We start from the raw sequence: 14,654 nt of genomic DNA, 5'->3' as shown, positions 1-14,654 counted from the left end.
GGGAGGTGCGCAGTGACAGCCTCCAAGGTTGTTTTAAGGGTTTGTCTGTCCCTGGCTATGCGAGGCTTTAGCAGGAAATCGTTATATAATACCCCTGCATTCAGCACAACTTTTTTCCTGATTTCGCAAACTCCAGGTGGTGGTGGTGGTGGAAGGAGCACTCACATCCTTTTTTAGGTTGAAGTGATGCATTATATATGAAAACTTGCATTGCACAGTAGTACAACCGGTACTCAAGATAACAGCGAAGTGTCATAATATTATACTGCTAGTTACAGGTCCTGCATTTCATTTAACCCTTACTTAAGTAACAGTACAAAAACATTATTATCCAATGTAAAATTGGTCATTATCCAAATTGACCCTCTTCAGAATCATATTAATTATTTGTTTTTGTATGAAACTCGTAACCTGTAGCTAGTCACTAAAGCTTCCAAATAAATGTAGTGGAGCATAAGAATAAAATACTTCAAATGCATACATAGTGCTTGATTTATGTCATTTCCAATACATGTTACCCTTGTAAAAACACTTAATGTTTAAGTGTTGCAGTATTGAAACTTGTGTACTTGAGTGAATGGACTTAGTTATTTTGCCGTTACACCATTTGAAACATAGAAAGCGTCATTCCTAGACTTGTGCAGTTTAAAAGTCACTTTTATTGCAAAATAATATTCCAGAAAAAAAAAGCACATCACATTTTTGCAAAATAGCTACTTATTCCATACATGTAGATAATCGGTCTGTAAAAGTGTCTCCATGTCTGCGGACATAGATATTCATTCACATTTTTTATATCATCAGTGATATTTTGTAACGGTATGAAACTGAGGATGCCTTTAAGCTTGCAGTCACAGTATGCTGGACAGTTTTTAGCATTTCTGGAATCTTGCCTTATCCCACTTATTTGCTGCCTAGATGTATAGCTCAAATGTTTCTCTTTTCTTTGTTATTGTCTATATTTGCATCTTTTTATAGTGTCTCAAGCAATGATGAAGTACGAATCTTAAGCTAAATTCAACTTTCAAAGTCACAATACTTTAAAAGATTCCATGTATCTTGCTTTGGCTATTGCCGTCACATAGAGGACTAGCTAAAATCTACAAGCTGAAATGTGTGAGAAAAAGTTTGCATTTATTTGAGGCAGTGCACACCGAGCCATCCCTGGACATCAAACTGGTCACCCACAAGAGTGACAGCCTAATTTAGGCTTTATCCACACCCTTCTATGCCAACAACTTTCCCTGCCAACAGACAGAAAAACTAGTATAAATCAAATATACTATTTTACATAAACAAATAGTAAATTATAATACCAAGTAAAATAACTGTCTGCATGTTAGTTTAGTGTGAATATTCATTTTTAAAATGCCATCAATCCAGTTTGCGCATTCTAAGTTATTAAAGTATCAAAAAGCAACCCTTACAAAAAAGAAAAGGTTGTACTCTATATGAGTCAGTTTGTTGGGGTATAAATAGATAAAGGAAATATGTCCATTTTGTAATGCTGTGGTATGTTTTCACTGTGGGTCCTTATTTGGGGTCCTCGATGGTTCCCTTGCTGAGGTCTGTCATTTTGGGATACTTCACTTTCTTTTGGTCAAGTTCATTTTGAGCCCACAGCAGTAGCTTCAGGAGCTTGGCCAGCTTGGGAGTTGACTCTCTGTTTTCGTAGTCTAGCACACACTGATTCACTTCACTCCATACCTGTAACACAAGGACACATACATGTTTGTATTTATACTTTACATTTTACACAGACACACACTAATAAAGAAACTCATATGCAACTGATTTGAAAACAGGAGACACAAATACTAAATTTGTCTTCAAAATAATGCAGCATTAACATTCAATGTTTGACCTTGTGTTGCAGGGATCAGATCAACATTTTTGTCTTGTGAGATAATTAAATTACACGTGGCATGCAGTTTAAACTGATTCAATTGAATACAGATGCAAGACAAGACAGGGATGATGCTAATATGCTTTAACCGTACCTTTTGCCTCTGCATCATATTGAGCAGATCTCCAAAAGGTGACTCCTCAGGGTTGTCAAAAGCAAGCAGGGCCAGTGTCCTTTCCATCTCAGTCAGACATTCTCGGCTCTCCTCCCCCTGCTCTGCTAACTGAGACTGGGCAAATTCCAGGGCAGCTTCAGTCTCCCTTAAACGAATCAGCTCAATCAGATGCTGCTGCTGCAAACAAAAACAGCCAGAGGGTGCAACCGTGTGAGATGAGAAGTCAAAAACAGGCAGTACGAAACCAAGAGGTCTGAAAAATTAGGGGCATTTTGTTTTGTTTTACCTGTAGGTGAAAGTAGAGGTAACGGTTAGTATCCAGCAGTTCTGGGTGCAGGCTGTTAATCAGTGCAATGGCGTCCTGGATTTGTCCCTTCAGGATCATCTCTCTGATCTTAATTCTTTCATCTAGGGAATCCAAGTCCACACTAGGCTCTATTCCAGACTCCATCCTGAACTTCTCAGCTGCCTCCTTGAAGCCCTCTGTGGAACAACAACCGTGGTAAAACTCTGCACATTGCTTTTATCTGCAAATTGACCTTTAAAAGACAACCAAGAACAAACTTAGAGTAATACAAAATCGGTACTTCACCTGTCACCAGATAGTTCATAATTAGCCTGTTCATATCGGCTCTCTGAATATGGACATTGTTGAGTTTTTCCATCCACTCTTCCCTTGTAATGTCCTCTGGCTTCTCTGTATAACTCATTTTGTAAATATCCTAGACGAATGCAGAAGGGTTATCTTATTAGTTGACAAATAGACATTACATCCAACCTAATTATACAATGTTTTAGCGGTTTTGGCAATACGCTCTTCAGTTTCTCAGCAACACTGCACCGGAAATTATAAATCACAACAGTTTGGGCCTTCGATGAAAAACACAACATTGAAGCCTGCCTTTCCTCAACACGAATCAAAACAAACACAACCTCCTCATTTCAGTACATTTGTATAGAATACACACACCATCAATGAATGCTTTTAATGTTAATGTGCTTTACCGACTTGTATCGATAGCCCAATAGTAGTATTAAAGTTATAAAATTCACAATACCTGAAAATGTTTTCGCTACTTCCCAGCAGTAGCTAACTAGCTAGCGGAGGATAGCTACTTCTTCTTCTTCTTCTTCTTCTACTACTTCCTCTATTTCCGGTACCGGTAACTACAAGGAAAGTGTAATACTGCCCCTAGAGGATATAAAAAGCATTTTATGACTGGTTGAGAACTGCATGGCTAATGTGTTTTTCCTACTATCTTAACCAGTTACACCTACTGCATCTGTCTTTCTGACTTTCTTTGAGAATGGACACGTGCAGTAGTGGCATTCGTCTTACTATTTGGATGACGATTAATAGGAGTGTATCTATGTAGTGTGCTTGTATAGTGACTAGTAATTTTGTATTTATTTTATAGTTGTTTTAATAACATGGCACAGCATCACTTGACATAACTGCAAGTTTAGCATGCACAACACATGAGGATGAGAAAACACCTGTTATAAAAGGAACTACAGCGACCTCAAGTGTTGTAATCAGGCAATAGACCAAGATTACTCGAGGTAGCAAAGGGAATATGGACCACTCCTCAAAGGATTAGAATACTATTAGGTTTTATTTGTCACTATAAAATGTATAAAACATTGTTGAAATGCAATAAGTATGAACATTATTATCTAAGTAGATGTAATACATTATTAGAATTGCCACAAAACATATATAATCAATATATTATGATTTACTGTTTCACTATTTTATATTATTTTCTGCAGTCTATTAGTCATTATAGTGTAGGCTTGTCCTGTTGCTAACCTCAGTTTGCAGATGTTAGCAACAGGAGAAGCCCCGCCCCCCTCCTGGCTTCCTTGTTTGTTGTCACTATGGAAACCACGCTGTTAACTTTAGTCCTAGAAGTCCGTTCAGAAGCTAAACTCAGTTAAACAACATTAGCTGTTAACAAAATAACCAAAGCGAGAAGATATTGAATGAAAGAGCAGGTAACCCGATTTACAGCCTGTCGTTATTTACTGCAATAAGCTAACTTTTACGATTATTACAGCGACCAAAAGTGTGATTGTTTTTGTTAACGTTATGTATGTAGCATTAGCACGATAACTAACTAGCTTAACTCAATTAGCCTTGGAGTTAATGAAAGACAGCTGTAATAGCCTTACTTTTGCTTGTTATTTTCAGTGTCTTGTTGCCAGACATGGCCAGCTCTCCTGGAGTCAGCGAAGGCACATCAGCAGTGAAGAGCATGCCGCAGTTTCCCGTCCTGCCCCCGATTGATGGCGTTCAGGACCGGGGGGAGGTTAGACAGACCACTGCTGGAAAGAAGGAGATAGCTGAGAAGATTACGGTTCGCAAGAAATTTCTGAGGCACAGAAGGAGCAAAGTGCAACAAGAGCAACTCCATGCCATATTGTACGTTTTTAACATCAACTGTGGCAGCCCTTTAGTCAATACATCAATATTAGGATATGACAATGATCTCAGTTTGTAACAAGTTTGTTGATGTGTGACAATTGGTTGAATAATTACAGGGTGTCCAGAGCCATGGAGGCTTACAGTCAGACCAAAGAGAGGGAAGCAGTGCACTCACCAGAATCAGAGTGTCCTCCTTCTGTATGACAATCACCTATGCACACATTTAAAATAGAAAATTGTATATGTATATTGCAGTCTATAATCTGGCATATTTTAATCATTCTTTTTGCAGACGATAAGTGAGGAGCGCAAGCGAAGGGTAAGTCCATAGTTTAGTTCAAGTAAAATTCAACCATTGAGGGACTAAACCCTGTATGTCATGCCTCTCCAATGTTGTTGTTCCAATTTGCAGATGAACTACATGTTCCTAAGGCAGTGTGTAGAGAACCGCCCATTCGCTCCAATCCAGTCACAGTGGTTGGAATCAATTGTTGCCCGAGTGTCACCTAATTTTAAAAAGGGCCCTGAAACCAATAAACTACTTCAGGAGCTCTGCAAAGAAGTCAGCGAGGACTTCCACAATGTGATTGTCAAGCACACAGGTATTGTCAAGTTAGTATGTATGGATGTATGGATCTATGGGTAAACAATGTCTTATTATGCCATATTCACTCCTTTTAGTGGATACAGTACTAAGGAATCCCCAGATAAAAGAAGCAGACAAACCGACAGCGAGTCAACCAAAGTGAGTGTGAAATGTACAACAAGTATTTATTGATAATAACCAAAAAGTAGTTGGTCAGTATTTACAATGCCCTTTTTGTAAGTTACCTTTCCATTGTTGGCAGAATTCTGGATTTCTCTCCATCATGGCATAATAGCTTTGTCCGAAGCCGCAAAATGATGAAATCAAATTTGCACATTCTTCATCCGGTAATGCAAACTGTCTTGAATATTGGATACTTAACATTTTCTCCAGTGGTCCTGGTGGACCTTACAGGATGCAGGTAAGGAAAGACACACATTCAATGTGGCGCTGCTTAAAAAGGAACAAAACTCAGATTTCCCATGTTTTTAATTTGTTGGCTTCTGTCTGTTAAGGGCTTCGGGACCTGTAGACTGTAAGAGCCTACAGAACAAAATGGCAGTGGAGTGTAAGAGGACAGAAGATTGTATCATGAATACCTGGTTTCCAAAAGTCATCCACTTATTAACAAGCTATGAAACACTGAAGGGAGTAAAAGAGGAGAAACTAGACTCATTCTATGACTGTGCATCAACCCTCATCTCCAATCAGGTGAGATCATTCTGATTTGAATTTAAGCCTAATTTGTCAGATTGAATAGATTACAGTTATTTAAATGAAGGTTGTTTCACTGTATCAAAAACAGTACATACATACATGAATTATGTTATACTCTCCTATATAATTTCATCATATTAAATGTTTGGATATAATGGCATTCATTTTATGTTTTTTTTCTCGACTACACATTATGACTGATTTTTCTTTTGTTAATTCCCAGTTGAAATCCCTGCTTCAGTCGAGTATAGAGGAGTTGGTCAATCACTTTGATCCGAGCAATGGCCAACGCTTGCCCCTCTTTCGCATGGCTTTGACATTTGATGATGAAAAGATGGAAATGTACCCCACATTACAAGATCTGGGAGCTGCCATTTTGGAGATTCTTAATGCCATCACAAACACGCTGCAGGTGAGGTTATGTCCAATAGCAATTTAAAAGGAATGACCACTTTATGGCACATTTTAGAGGTAAAAAAATTATTGTGTGCTAGTATTGATATCTATGACATTGATCCACAGAAAGTGCAGATGGTCCAGTCATGGCTGGCACAAACCTCACCTTCCTTTATTGATGCCAAGGTGGCTGATCACATCCTAGCTTGGGCTCAGGTCACTATAAAGACAGCTGTGTGCAAGAATCTAGAAGAACCTGACGGACACTTCAAGAACTATGGTGATGTTTTATAATCCATTCATTTCCTTTTATCGTGATTACGTTTAATTCCATTCATTACTGACTTTTCTGCTTGACTTGCAGTTGAGAACTATGACTGGTTGATCAATGGAGCGGCACAGGCAAGAGTAGAAAAGTTCATGCAAGAGGAGCACTCTTTTGACGAGTACACTAAGGTAATTATCAGACAAAATACAATTGATGCTGCATACATTATGGAGTTATTCTTATTCTCGTTTTTATTTAAAGCAAGTGGAGGAGTTTCGTGTTCTGTCAAAAGAGATTCTCAACCTCCCAGCAAAAGCCCACTTTCCCATGGTCCATCTGGACTGTGAAGAGCTGAAACAGGGGCTTGCCAACAAAACAAAAAAGTATGCTGAAATACTTCTGAAGAAACTGATCACCAGCCACCGTGAGCAAAACCAACAGTGAGTCACTTCTTGTAACATTCTTTAATCAAACTGTCTGTCCTTGGGTTTTTTTATATTATTCAGTTTTTCTCACAATCCGTTTTGTGTCTGATTAAAGGATCTGCACTGAATTTGAAACCATCAGAGAAAATGTTCTGAAAGTACCAGAGAACACGGAGGACATGAGTCAGATCATTGATCACATTACATTCACTAAGGCAAAGGGTATTGCTGAACTTAATACAAAACTAAAGGTAAACTAATTGGATCTACCTGTTGTATCATACACTAAATCATATCGATTTCAGTTTATTTATTTGAATTCTAACCGTATTTACTACCACATCGCGTTCTGACAGGAAGCCTACGTAAGACTGATGTACATCCTGGATGTCCACATCATTGAGCCAGAAGATCTGGAGCTCAATGCGACTGTCTTTCTCTGGCCACAGAAAATCCTCCATGCCTTTGACCTCAGTGATAAAGTAAGACTTGTGTTACTGTTGACAATAGTATGTCAGAGTTGTTTTTTAACAATAACCTGATACTGGACGGCTGCATCCTTTTCCAGGTGATGTCGAAGGCCAGGCAGAAAGGGGAGCAGGAGCTGATCGCTAAAATTGAAAAATTAATGATTCAGCTGGAAAAGTTGGGACGCAGGATCGAAGAGCTCCCACATTACTCTGAGCTGGATATGATGCAGCAGGTAAAGGGTCTTTAGCACCTTTAGAATTTGAAGAAATAATAGTTCTGACATTTTGGGAAATATATATATTTGCTTTCTTGCCGAGAGCAAGATAGAAATATCAATACCAGTCTCATAACTCTCCATAAACCCACCTATTGTTGTTCTTACACTTCAGATTTGTACGTTTTAAACAAACTATATATACATTGTTAATTAATAAGGTTTAACGGTTGGTGGATTTTGATACTTCAGACAGAGCCAGGCTAGCTGCTTCCTGCTGTTTCACTTCTAATGCTAGGTTAAGCTACTTGTCCGCTATCTCTAGCTTCATATTAAACAGATAGATATGATGAGAGTGGTATCAATCTTCTCTTTTAACTCTCTGCAGTAAAGTGAGTAAGTGCACTTCACAAAATGTCAAACTGTCCCTTTGAACTTAAAATAACTTTATATTCATTTTAAAATATGCTGTTTAATTCCTAATCAGTGTAAGTACAAAGCAAGTACTGATCAGATGTGTGTAAAAGCATCATAAAACCAAAATGTTGTGATATTTTCTAGCAATACAATGACATCAAATGGAAAATATTTGTCTTGTCTCCCCTCTTTTTCAACAAGTATATAACGGATGTCAGAACAGTTCAGAAACTTCTCCAGGATGCTGAGGAGGCCATCGTCTGCATTAACAAAGAAGAGGCCTTCTACAAACGGGACCAAACCTTTTACCCAGAGGTTGATGTCATCAGAGACACCATTGACCCGTATCAGAAGCTGTTCGCACTTGTGCAGAAGTGGCAGCGCACCCAGAACAGGTCTGAAAGTAATTTAGTATGTGTTGCATTCTAATTAAAACAATTCTCCTGACATCCTTTTACCTTCTTTCTGAATAGGTGGATGAACGGCTCCTTCCAGGAACTAGATGGCGAGAGCATGGAAATAAAAGTGGACGAGTTCTTTAGGGAGATCTTCAAAATGCTGAAGTTATTCCAACAGAAGCAGAATAAGGCTGAGCAAGAGATGGAGAAGATTGCGGGAAAGTCTAGGCCACGAACTGCCGAGGCTGATAAAAAGAAGCAGGGAAGCCCCACAGTCATTTTGTGCTCCGCTGTAATGGAGCAGATCAAAGAGTTCAAGGTAACTGTCATCTCAATCAGGCTCGTTAATGAGGTCTTGTAGCCAGTTCAATCTTGTTTGCTGATGCTCAACCTCGATGTGTTTTTCTCAACAGGACCATATCCCCGTAGTTTCCATTTTGTGTAATCCAGGCATCAGAGCTCGCCACTGGGAACAAATGTCAGAGGTCGTGGGGTATGACCTCACTCCTGACTCTGGAACTACACTGAGCAAAGTTCTCAAACAAAACCTGGATTCTTACCTGGAAGAGTTTGATTCTATCAGCGCTGCCGCTAGTAAAGTGAGAGTTCCTGAAATGTTGTGTTTGTTTCTTCGGTGTTTGATAAAAACCTAATACTAAATGTGCTGACCACCCTGTACCCCCACTATCTTGTGTCTCAACAGGAGTTTTCCCTGGAGAAGGCTATGCAAAGCATGGTGCATATTTGGGATATTATTTCTTTCAACCATCAACCTTATAGAGAGACCGGAGTGTCCATCTTGACCTCCTTGGACGAGATTCAGACAATGCTAGACGACCAGATTGTGAAGACTCAGACTATGAGGGGCTCGCCGTTCATCAAACCTTTTGAAAAGGAGATCAAGGTAAGCTTTGAGTTTTAGAATTCACCAAACGCTGATGAATACATTTTTCAATCTCAACTCTTGGGAGTTTTACTAGTCCTGCAAAGATGTACCTGTTTGTTCTGTGACCTCAGCTTTGGGAGGAGCGTCTGCTTCGTATCCAGGAGACCATCGATGAATGGCTGAAGGTGCAGGCCCAGTGGCTCTATCTGGAGCCCATCTTCTCTTCTCAGGACATCATGCAGCAGATTCCAGAAGAGGGCCGACTTTTTCAAACTGTTGACAAAAACTGGAAAGAGGTCATGAGGCACTGCATTAAGAACCCTAAGGTAGTCGTCGAAATTATTTTGTGGTTGACACTTTATTCCTATTATTTGAAAAAAGGCAAATCTGAAATGTAAACTCTTTGTGTTAACTGAGGATTTCTAATCATAGATTCTGGCTGCAACCGCTCTGCCTGGTCTGCTAGAGAAACTGCAAGATTCTAACAACCTCCTGGAGATCATCATGAAAGGGCTGAACGCCTATTTGGAGAAAAAACGTCTCTATTTTCCACGGTAAAGAAAACTATTTTTCAGTGTGTTTTTGTACAATGCTTTGTTACATATTTTAATACTTTCTACCAATGCTGCTGCCAGGTTCTTCTTCTTGTCCAATGATGAAATGCTGGAGATTCTGTCTGAGACCAAAGACCCCCTGCGAGTACAGCCCCACCTGAAGAAGTGCTTCGAGGGTATTTCCAAATTGGACTTCCTACCCAATCTGGATATCCAGGTAAGGCTGTCACACATATTGTTATTGTTATATGATAACATGGTTGATGAACGTTTATTCAATTGTTTTTAAATTCTCCCCCAGGCGATGTATAGTAGTGAGGGGGAGCGTGTTCCGCTGATCCAGAACATCTCCACGTCTGACGCCAAAGGAGCTGTGGAGAAGTGGCTACTGCAGGTGGAGGACTTGATGCTTCGCAGTGTCCGAGGTGTAGTGGCACAGTCCAGGCTGGTGAGATCACTGTTCCAATACCTCATATAATAAAAACTACTGTGATGTTTGTACTAAAATACTATCCTGTGTATTGATCTTACTTAATAAGATAAACCTAAGTCTGTTATTTTGAATGTACTGACAGGACTACGCTGAGACTGCTCGGAGCCAGTGGGTCAAAAAGTGGCCGGGCCAGGTGGTGCTCTGCACATCCCAGATCTACTGGACCTTGGAGGTTCATGAAGCCATCAGATCCGGAGCAGATGTAGGTTTTCGCACTGTTTTACACCCTTTATTCACAGCTTCCCTAATGGAACTGATGTTAAGTGTTTTTCTGAATATGAGAAAAATAAGTTCTGAGGATTCCAAGTTAAACTTAAAGTTCAACTATTATGCAAAATCCACGTTTTCATGTCTTTTATACATCAACATGGGTCCCCTCTGTGTAAAGAGGTTCTGAAAGTTTCAGGAAAAAAGATTCGCTCACTTTTTGTCCTGATCCATTTATATAAAAACCTGTCTGAAAATGAGCTGATCAGATCTTGGACACTTTATGATGTCATAACGATTTTTTGGCTTGTGTAACCATTAGCCAATCACCAACCAAGGTAACACCCGCTCCACCTTATCACCTGAATCTCCTCCGAGAGCACCTTTGTGTTATTTGTAACCAAATATCTCTCAGAGGGGCGTGGCTCCTTATTTTTCATCTAATGTAAAAGACAGCACTTTTGAAACAGAGCTGAAACAGAGGATTATGGGATGCTACAATGCGCAATCTGTTTGGTGTTTCAGCCAAACACTTCAGAGACATGTTTTGGATATATCTGACACCTATAATATATTGATGAAAAACAGTATAACAGGGGACCTTTAAAACTTAACTTATCAATAAAAACATAAAACAAACTTACATCCAGTTTAATAGTGCTGAACACAACAATGAGCTTTTACAGTGTAGTCTACAACGCAGTGATGTCTGTCCCTTGACCTACTAACTTTCGAAAAGCATGGCACCATAACAGTACCACCTTGGGGGAAAAAAACAAAACATAATTTAGTCTTCTGCTTTCTGTAGGGCTTAAATAACTACTCCCAGCAAATCCAGAGTCAGCTGACGGACATTGTGGAGCTGGTGAGAGGGCAACTGCCCAAGCAAACCCGGACCACTCTGGGAGCGTTGGTCACTATTGATGTCCATGCCAGGGATGTGGTCTTGGAGCTAATTGAGAAAGGTACATCATGGCACCAAATGCTTCACTATTCACTATAAAGAGCATTGCCTTAGTTTAGAAACAGCATCAAGTAAAAATAATTGTTTCCATTTTTAACAGGAGTATCAAATGAAACAGACTTCCAATGGCTAGCCCAGCTTCGTTACTACTGGAACAATGACAATGTTCGTGTTCGCATTATCAACTGTGATGTAAAATACGCCTATGAATACCTGGGGAACTCGCCGCGTCTCGTCATCACTCCACTGACTGACAGATGCTACAGGACACTGGTAAAATATTCCACTAATAGCCGTCTTAAACCTGAATGCTCTTATATTCGAATAAGGCTGAGTGATCAGACATTTTAACAAGAATTAAGAAGTTCACCTTTTGTTTTAGATTGGTGCTTTCTACCTGCATTTGGGGGGTGCACCTGAGGGTCCTGCTGGAACAGGAAAGACGGAAACCACCAAAGATCTAGCCAAAGCTTTAGCTGTGCAGTGTGTGGTCTTCAACTGTTCTGATGGACTTGATTACCTCGCTATGGGCAAAGTACCACCAGCATGACATTTTTGTATTTGAATTCCTATTTATTATGCCACATTATAATGTAAAAGTTTTATTTCTAAACCAATGTTTTCAATTTCTCTCAGTTTTTCAAAGGTCTGGCTTCATCTGGTGCGTGGGCATGCTTTGATGAGTTCAATCGTATCGAGCTGGAGGTGCTGTCTGTGGTGGCTCAGCAGGTTCTCTGCATCCAGAGGGCCATCGAGCTGGACCTGGAGTACTTTGACTTTGAAGGGACCATGCTCAAACTCAACTCCAACTGCTTTGTGTCCATTACAATGAACCCTGGCTACGCAGGGCGCTCAGAACTCCCAGACAACCTCAAGGTCTTTAATCAGTCAATAATTATTTTATCAGGCATTTGTGGGATTCAAAACAAATATACGCTGTTACTACTTCTGCTCCGCATAATTAATTATTTTATTGTACATAACTTAATGGCCCTTTTATCAAATTATAAGATGAGATAAGATGTACTTTATTGATCCCAATTTGGGGAAGGTTTGCGTTGCAGCAGCATAAAATACAAGGCATTGAACATAAGAGAAATTAAGAGTAGAAATACACAATTCTAAAATGTAAACATCTCGAAATAGAAATAAAACAGCAATACAAAAAGTATAAAATATACATGTTGAAATACCAATTTACAGTAAACAAAATATAAAGCAGGATATGATATACATTAAGTGTGTGAGGAATGGAATATTAAATAAAATATAAGTGTCAAATGTAGATTGTGACTTTAAGTCCAGTATATACACTTTAATGAATGAATAGTGCTTTCACACCCTTCATTATAATGTTATATAATAGACGGATGTGTGACTCTTCAACACTGCCATTACTTAATTAGTTCTATCATTTCTCTGTCTAGGTGTTGTTCCGAACAGTGGCCATGATGGTCCCCAACTATGCCCTGATAGCAGAGATCTCTCTATATTCATATGGCTTCCTCAATGCCAAGCCGCTGTCAGTAAAGATAGTGATGACCTACAGGCTCTGCTCAGAGCAGCTCTCCTCCCAGTTCCATTACGATTACGGCATGAGGGCTGTCAAAGCTGTGCTCGTAGCTGCAGGAAACCTCAAGCTCAAGTTTCCGGACGAGAATGAGGACATTCTGGTATTTGTGCTGAAATAATTTCTCTTAACTTGTTAAATTAGTCTATTCTGAGTCCTAATTGTGAACTTCTTTATTTTGTAAATTGGTTTGCATTGTTTTTTTCCGCACATGTTGTAACGTCAAGCTGCTGAGGTCCATTAAGGATGTCAACGAGCCCAAGTTTCTCTCCCATGATATTCCGCTGTTCAACGGAATCACCAGCGATTTGTTCCCAGGCATCTCACTTCCCGAGGCCGACTATCAGGTCTGTTAGTCTTAAATTTAAGAATGCCGTACACCTGTATTCATATCGCCTTGTGTATAATATTGAGTGTTTTTTTTTATGTCCATGCCAGCTGTTTCTGGAGGCTGCTTTAGAATGCTGTAAAAATCACAATGTGCAGCCAACAGAGGTTTTCATACAGAAGATTATCCAAACATATGAGATGATGATAGTCAGGCATGGGTATGTTGAATTCCAATTTCACTGATATCATATTACGATGTTTACCATTTCAATCAGGAGAGACGGTTTTGATGTGAGAATACATATTTATTGCCAGGAATACACATATTAATGTAATGGAGTTTTGGCGATTAGGCCCTGTTGTGCGGGAGTATCATTCGGGAGGGGAGAACCGATCCGATGAAACCCCCCGGGGTCAAGACACTGGTGGTGGTGAGTGGATAGTTGGGTTCGGCCTGAAGGGGAGTGGCTTAGCTTGACCCTGGATTCAGAGGGACAGGGGCTTAAAAATGGGTGGAGAAGAGTTGCGTCGATTCACCTGGAATGACAGCTGTCAGAGGGGAGAGCAGATTTAAAAGGTTTAGCGGAGCGCTATGATAGGCTTGTGAGAATAGAGCGAAGTGATTGGTTAAGCTGGGGAGTGACGCCCCCGATCACTTATTGAGAGGAGAGAGAGTAGTAACATGGAAATAGTAAATGAATGAGTAAAGAAGGTCTTCCTGGTTGAACTTGCGCTGAGCTTCATGTGTTCAAGTTACACTATTTGAAACGTGATTACAATAAGATATTCCTTTTTCTGTCAGGTTCATGCTGGTGGGGGAACCTTTTGCTGGGAAGACCAAAGTGCTGCACGTTCTTGCTGACACGCTGACCCTCATGAATGAGAGAGGGTTTGGTGAGGAAGAGAGGATCATATACAGGACATTGAACCCAAAGTCCATCACCATGGGACAGCTCTTTGGACAGTTTGACTTAGTTTCTCATGAGGTAGACCTGAGCCCTGGATCAACACATCACAAATCTGTATCACAGATAAATACAATATTTGTTTATTAGTATTGATCTAGGTCTTGGACAACAGGTGACACTTTCTTCCTCTAAGTCTTTTCACTTTTTCCTTTCCTCATTATTAGTGGACTGATGGGATTGTGGCCAACACATTTCGTGAGTTTGCATCCGCTGACACACCAGAACGTAAATGGGTGGTGTTTGATGGTCCCATAGACACACTGTGGATTGAGAGCATGAACACTGTGCTGGATGACAACAAAAAGGTTCAAATTTCACAGTAAAAAACATTTGATAATTAT

General features: G+C 39.9%; 2 protein-coding genes across 2 annotated transcripts in view; one reads left to right on the top strand and one right to left on the bottom strand.

Moving 5' to 3' along the window:
* Positions 1–636: 636 nt before the first annotated feature.
* On the bottom strand, positions 637–3,193 carry LOC117449188 (glucose-induced degradation protein 8-B homolog). The gene is made up of 5 exons (XM_034086647.2): positions 3,080–3,193; positions 2,614–2,743; positions 2,308–2,504; positions 2,001–2,198; positions 637–1,707 (listed from the first exon to the last, which is right to left on the bottom strand). Exons 2-5 carry the CDS (start codon positions 2,729–2,731, stop codon positions 1,534–1,536), a joined length of 687 nt encoding a protein of 228 aa, XP_033942538.1. The 5' UTR covers positions 2,732–2,743; positions 3,080–3,193; the 3' UTR covers positions 637–1,533.
* Positions 3,194–3,927: 734 nt separating this feature from the next.
* dnah12 (dynein, axonemal, heavy chain 12) overlaps positions 3,928–14,654 on the top strand; it is a 28,334-nt gene continuing 17,607 nt past the window's right edge. The window contains exons 1-33 of the mRNA XM_034086646.1: positions 3,928–4,019; positions 4,216–4,446; positions 4,566–4,647; positions 4,742–4,768; positions 4,862–5,051; positions 5,131–5,194; positions 5,298–5,456; positions 5,551–5,746; positions 5,976–6,164; positions 6,275–6,428; positions 6,513–6,604; positions 6,678–6,856; positions 6,957–7,092; positions 7,198–7,323; positions 7,410–7,544; positions 8,145–8,338; positions 8,417–8,660; positions 8,755–8,940; positions 9,045–9,245; positions 9,359–9,553; positions 9,660–9,781; positions 9,863–9,998; positions 10,083–10,229; positions 10,357–10,476; positions 11,290–11,446; positions 11,546–11,718; positions 11,828–11,980; positions 12,082–12,321; positions 12,873–13,118; positions 13,243–13,362; positions 13,454–13,563; positions 14,148–14,331; positions 14,478–14,618. Of these exons, the coding sequence (XP_033942537.1) occupies positions 4,232–4,446; positions 4,566–4,647; positions 4,742–4,768; positions 4,862–5,051; positions 5,131–5,194; positions 5,298–5,456; positions 5,551–5,746; positions 5,976–6,164; positions 6,275–6,428; positions 6,513–6,604; positions 6,678–6,856; positions 6,957–7,092; positions 7,198–7,323; positions 7,410–7,544; positions 8,145–8,338; positions 8,417–8,660; positions 8,755–8,940; positions 9,045–9,245; positions 9,359–9,553; positions 9,660–9,781; positions 9,863–9,998; positions 10,083–10,229; positions 10,357–10,476; positions 11,290–11,446; positions 11,546–11,718; positions 11,828–11,980; positions 12,082–12,321; positions 12,873–13,118; positions 13,243–13,362; positions 13,454–13,563; positions 14,148–14,331; positions 14,478–14,618 (5,013 nt within the window). The 5' untranslated portion in view covers positions 3,928–4,019; positions 4,216–4,231. The remainder of the gene's footprint in view (positions 4,020–4,215; positions 4,447–4,565; positions 4,648–4,741; positions 4,769–4,861; positions 5,052–5,130; positions 5,195–5,297; positions 5,457–5,550; positions 5,747–5,975; positions 6,165–6,274; positions 6,429–6,512; positions 6,605–6,677; positions 6,857–6,956; positions 7,093–7,197; positions 7,324–7,409; positions 7,545–8,144; positions 8,339–8,416; positions 8,661–8,754; positions 8,941–9,044; positions 9,246–9,358; positions 9,554–9,659; positions 9,782–9,862; positions 9,999–10,082; positions 10,230–10,356; positions 10,477–11,289; positions 11,447–11,545; positions 11,719–11,827; positions 11,981–12,081; positions 12,322–12,872; positions 13,119–13,242; positions 13,363–13,453; positions 13,564–14,147; positions 14,332–14,477; positions 14,619–14,654) is intronic.

The sequence above is a fragment of the Pseudochaenichthys georgianus genome, chromosome 7 (genome assembly GCF_902827115.2).
Source record: "Pseudochaenichthys georgianus chromosome 7, fPseGeo1.2, whole genome shotgun sequence".
NCBI lineage: Eukaryota > Metazoa > Chordata > Actinopteri > Perciformes > Channichthyidae > Pseudochaenichthys > Pseudochaenichthys georgianus.
This window is presented reverse-complemented; position numbering and strand designations above follow the sequence as displayed.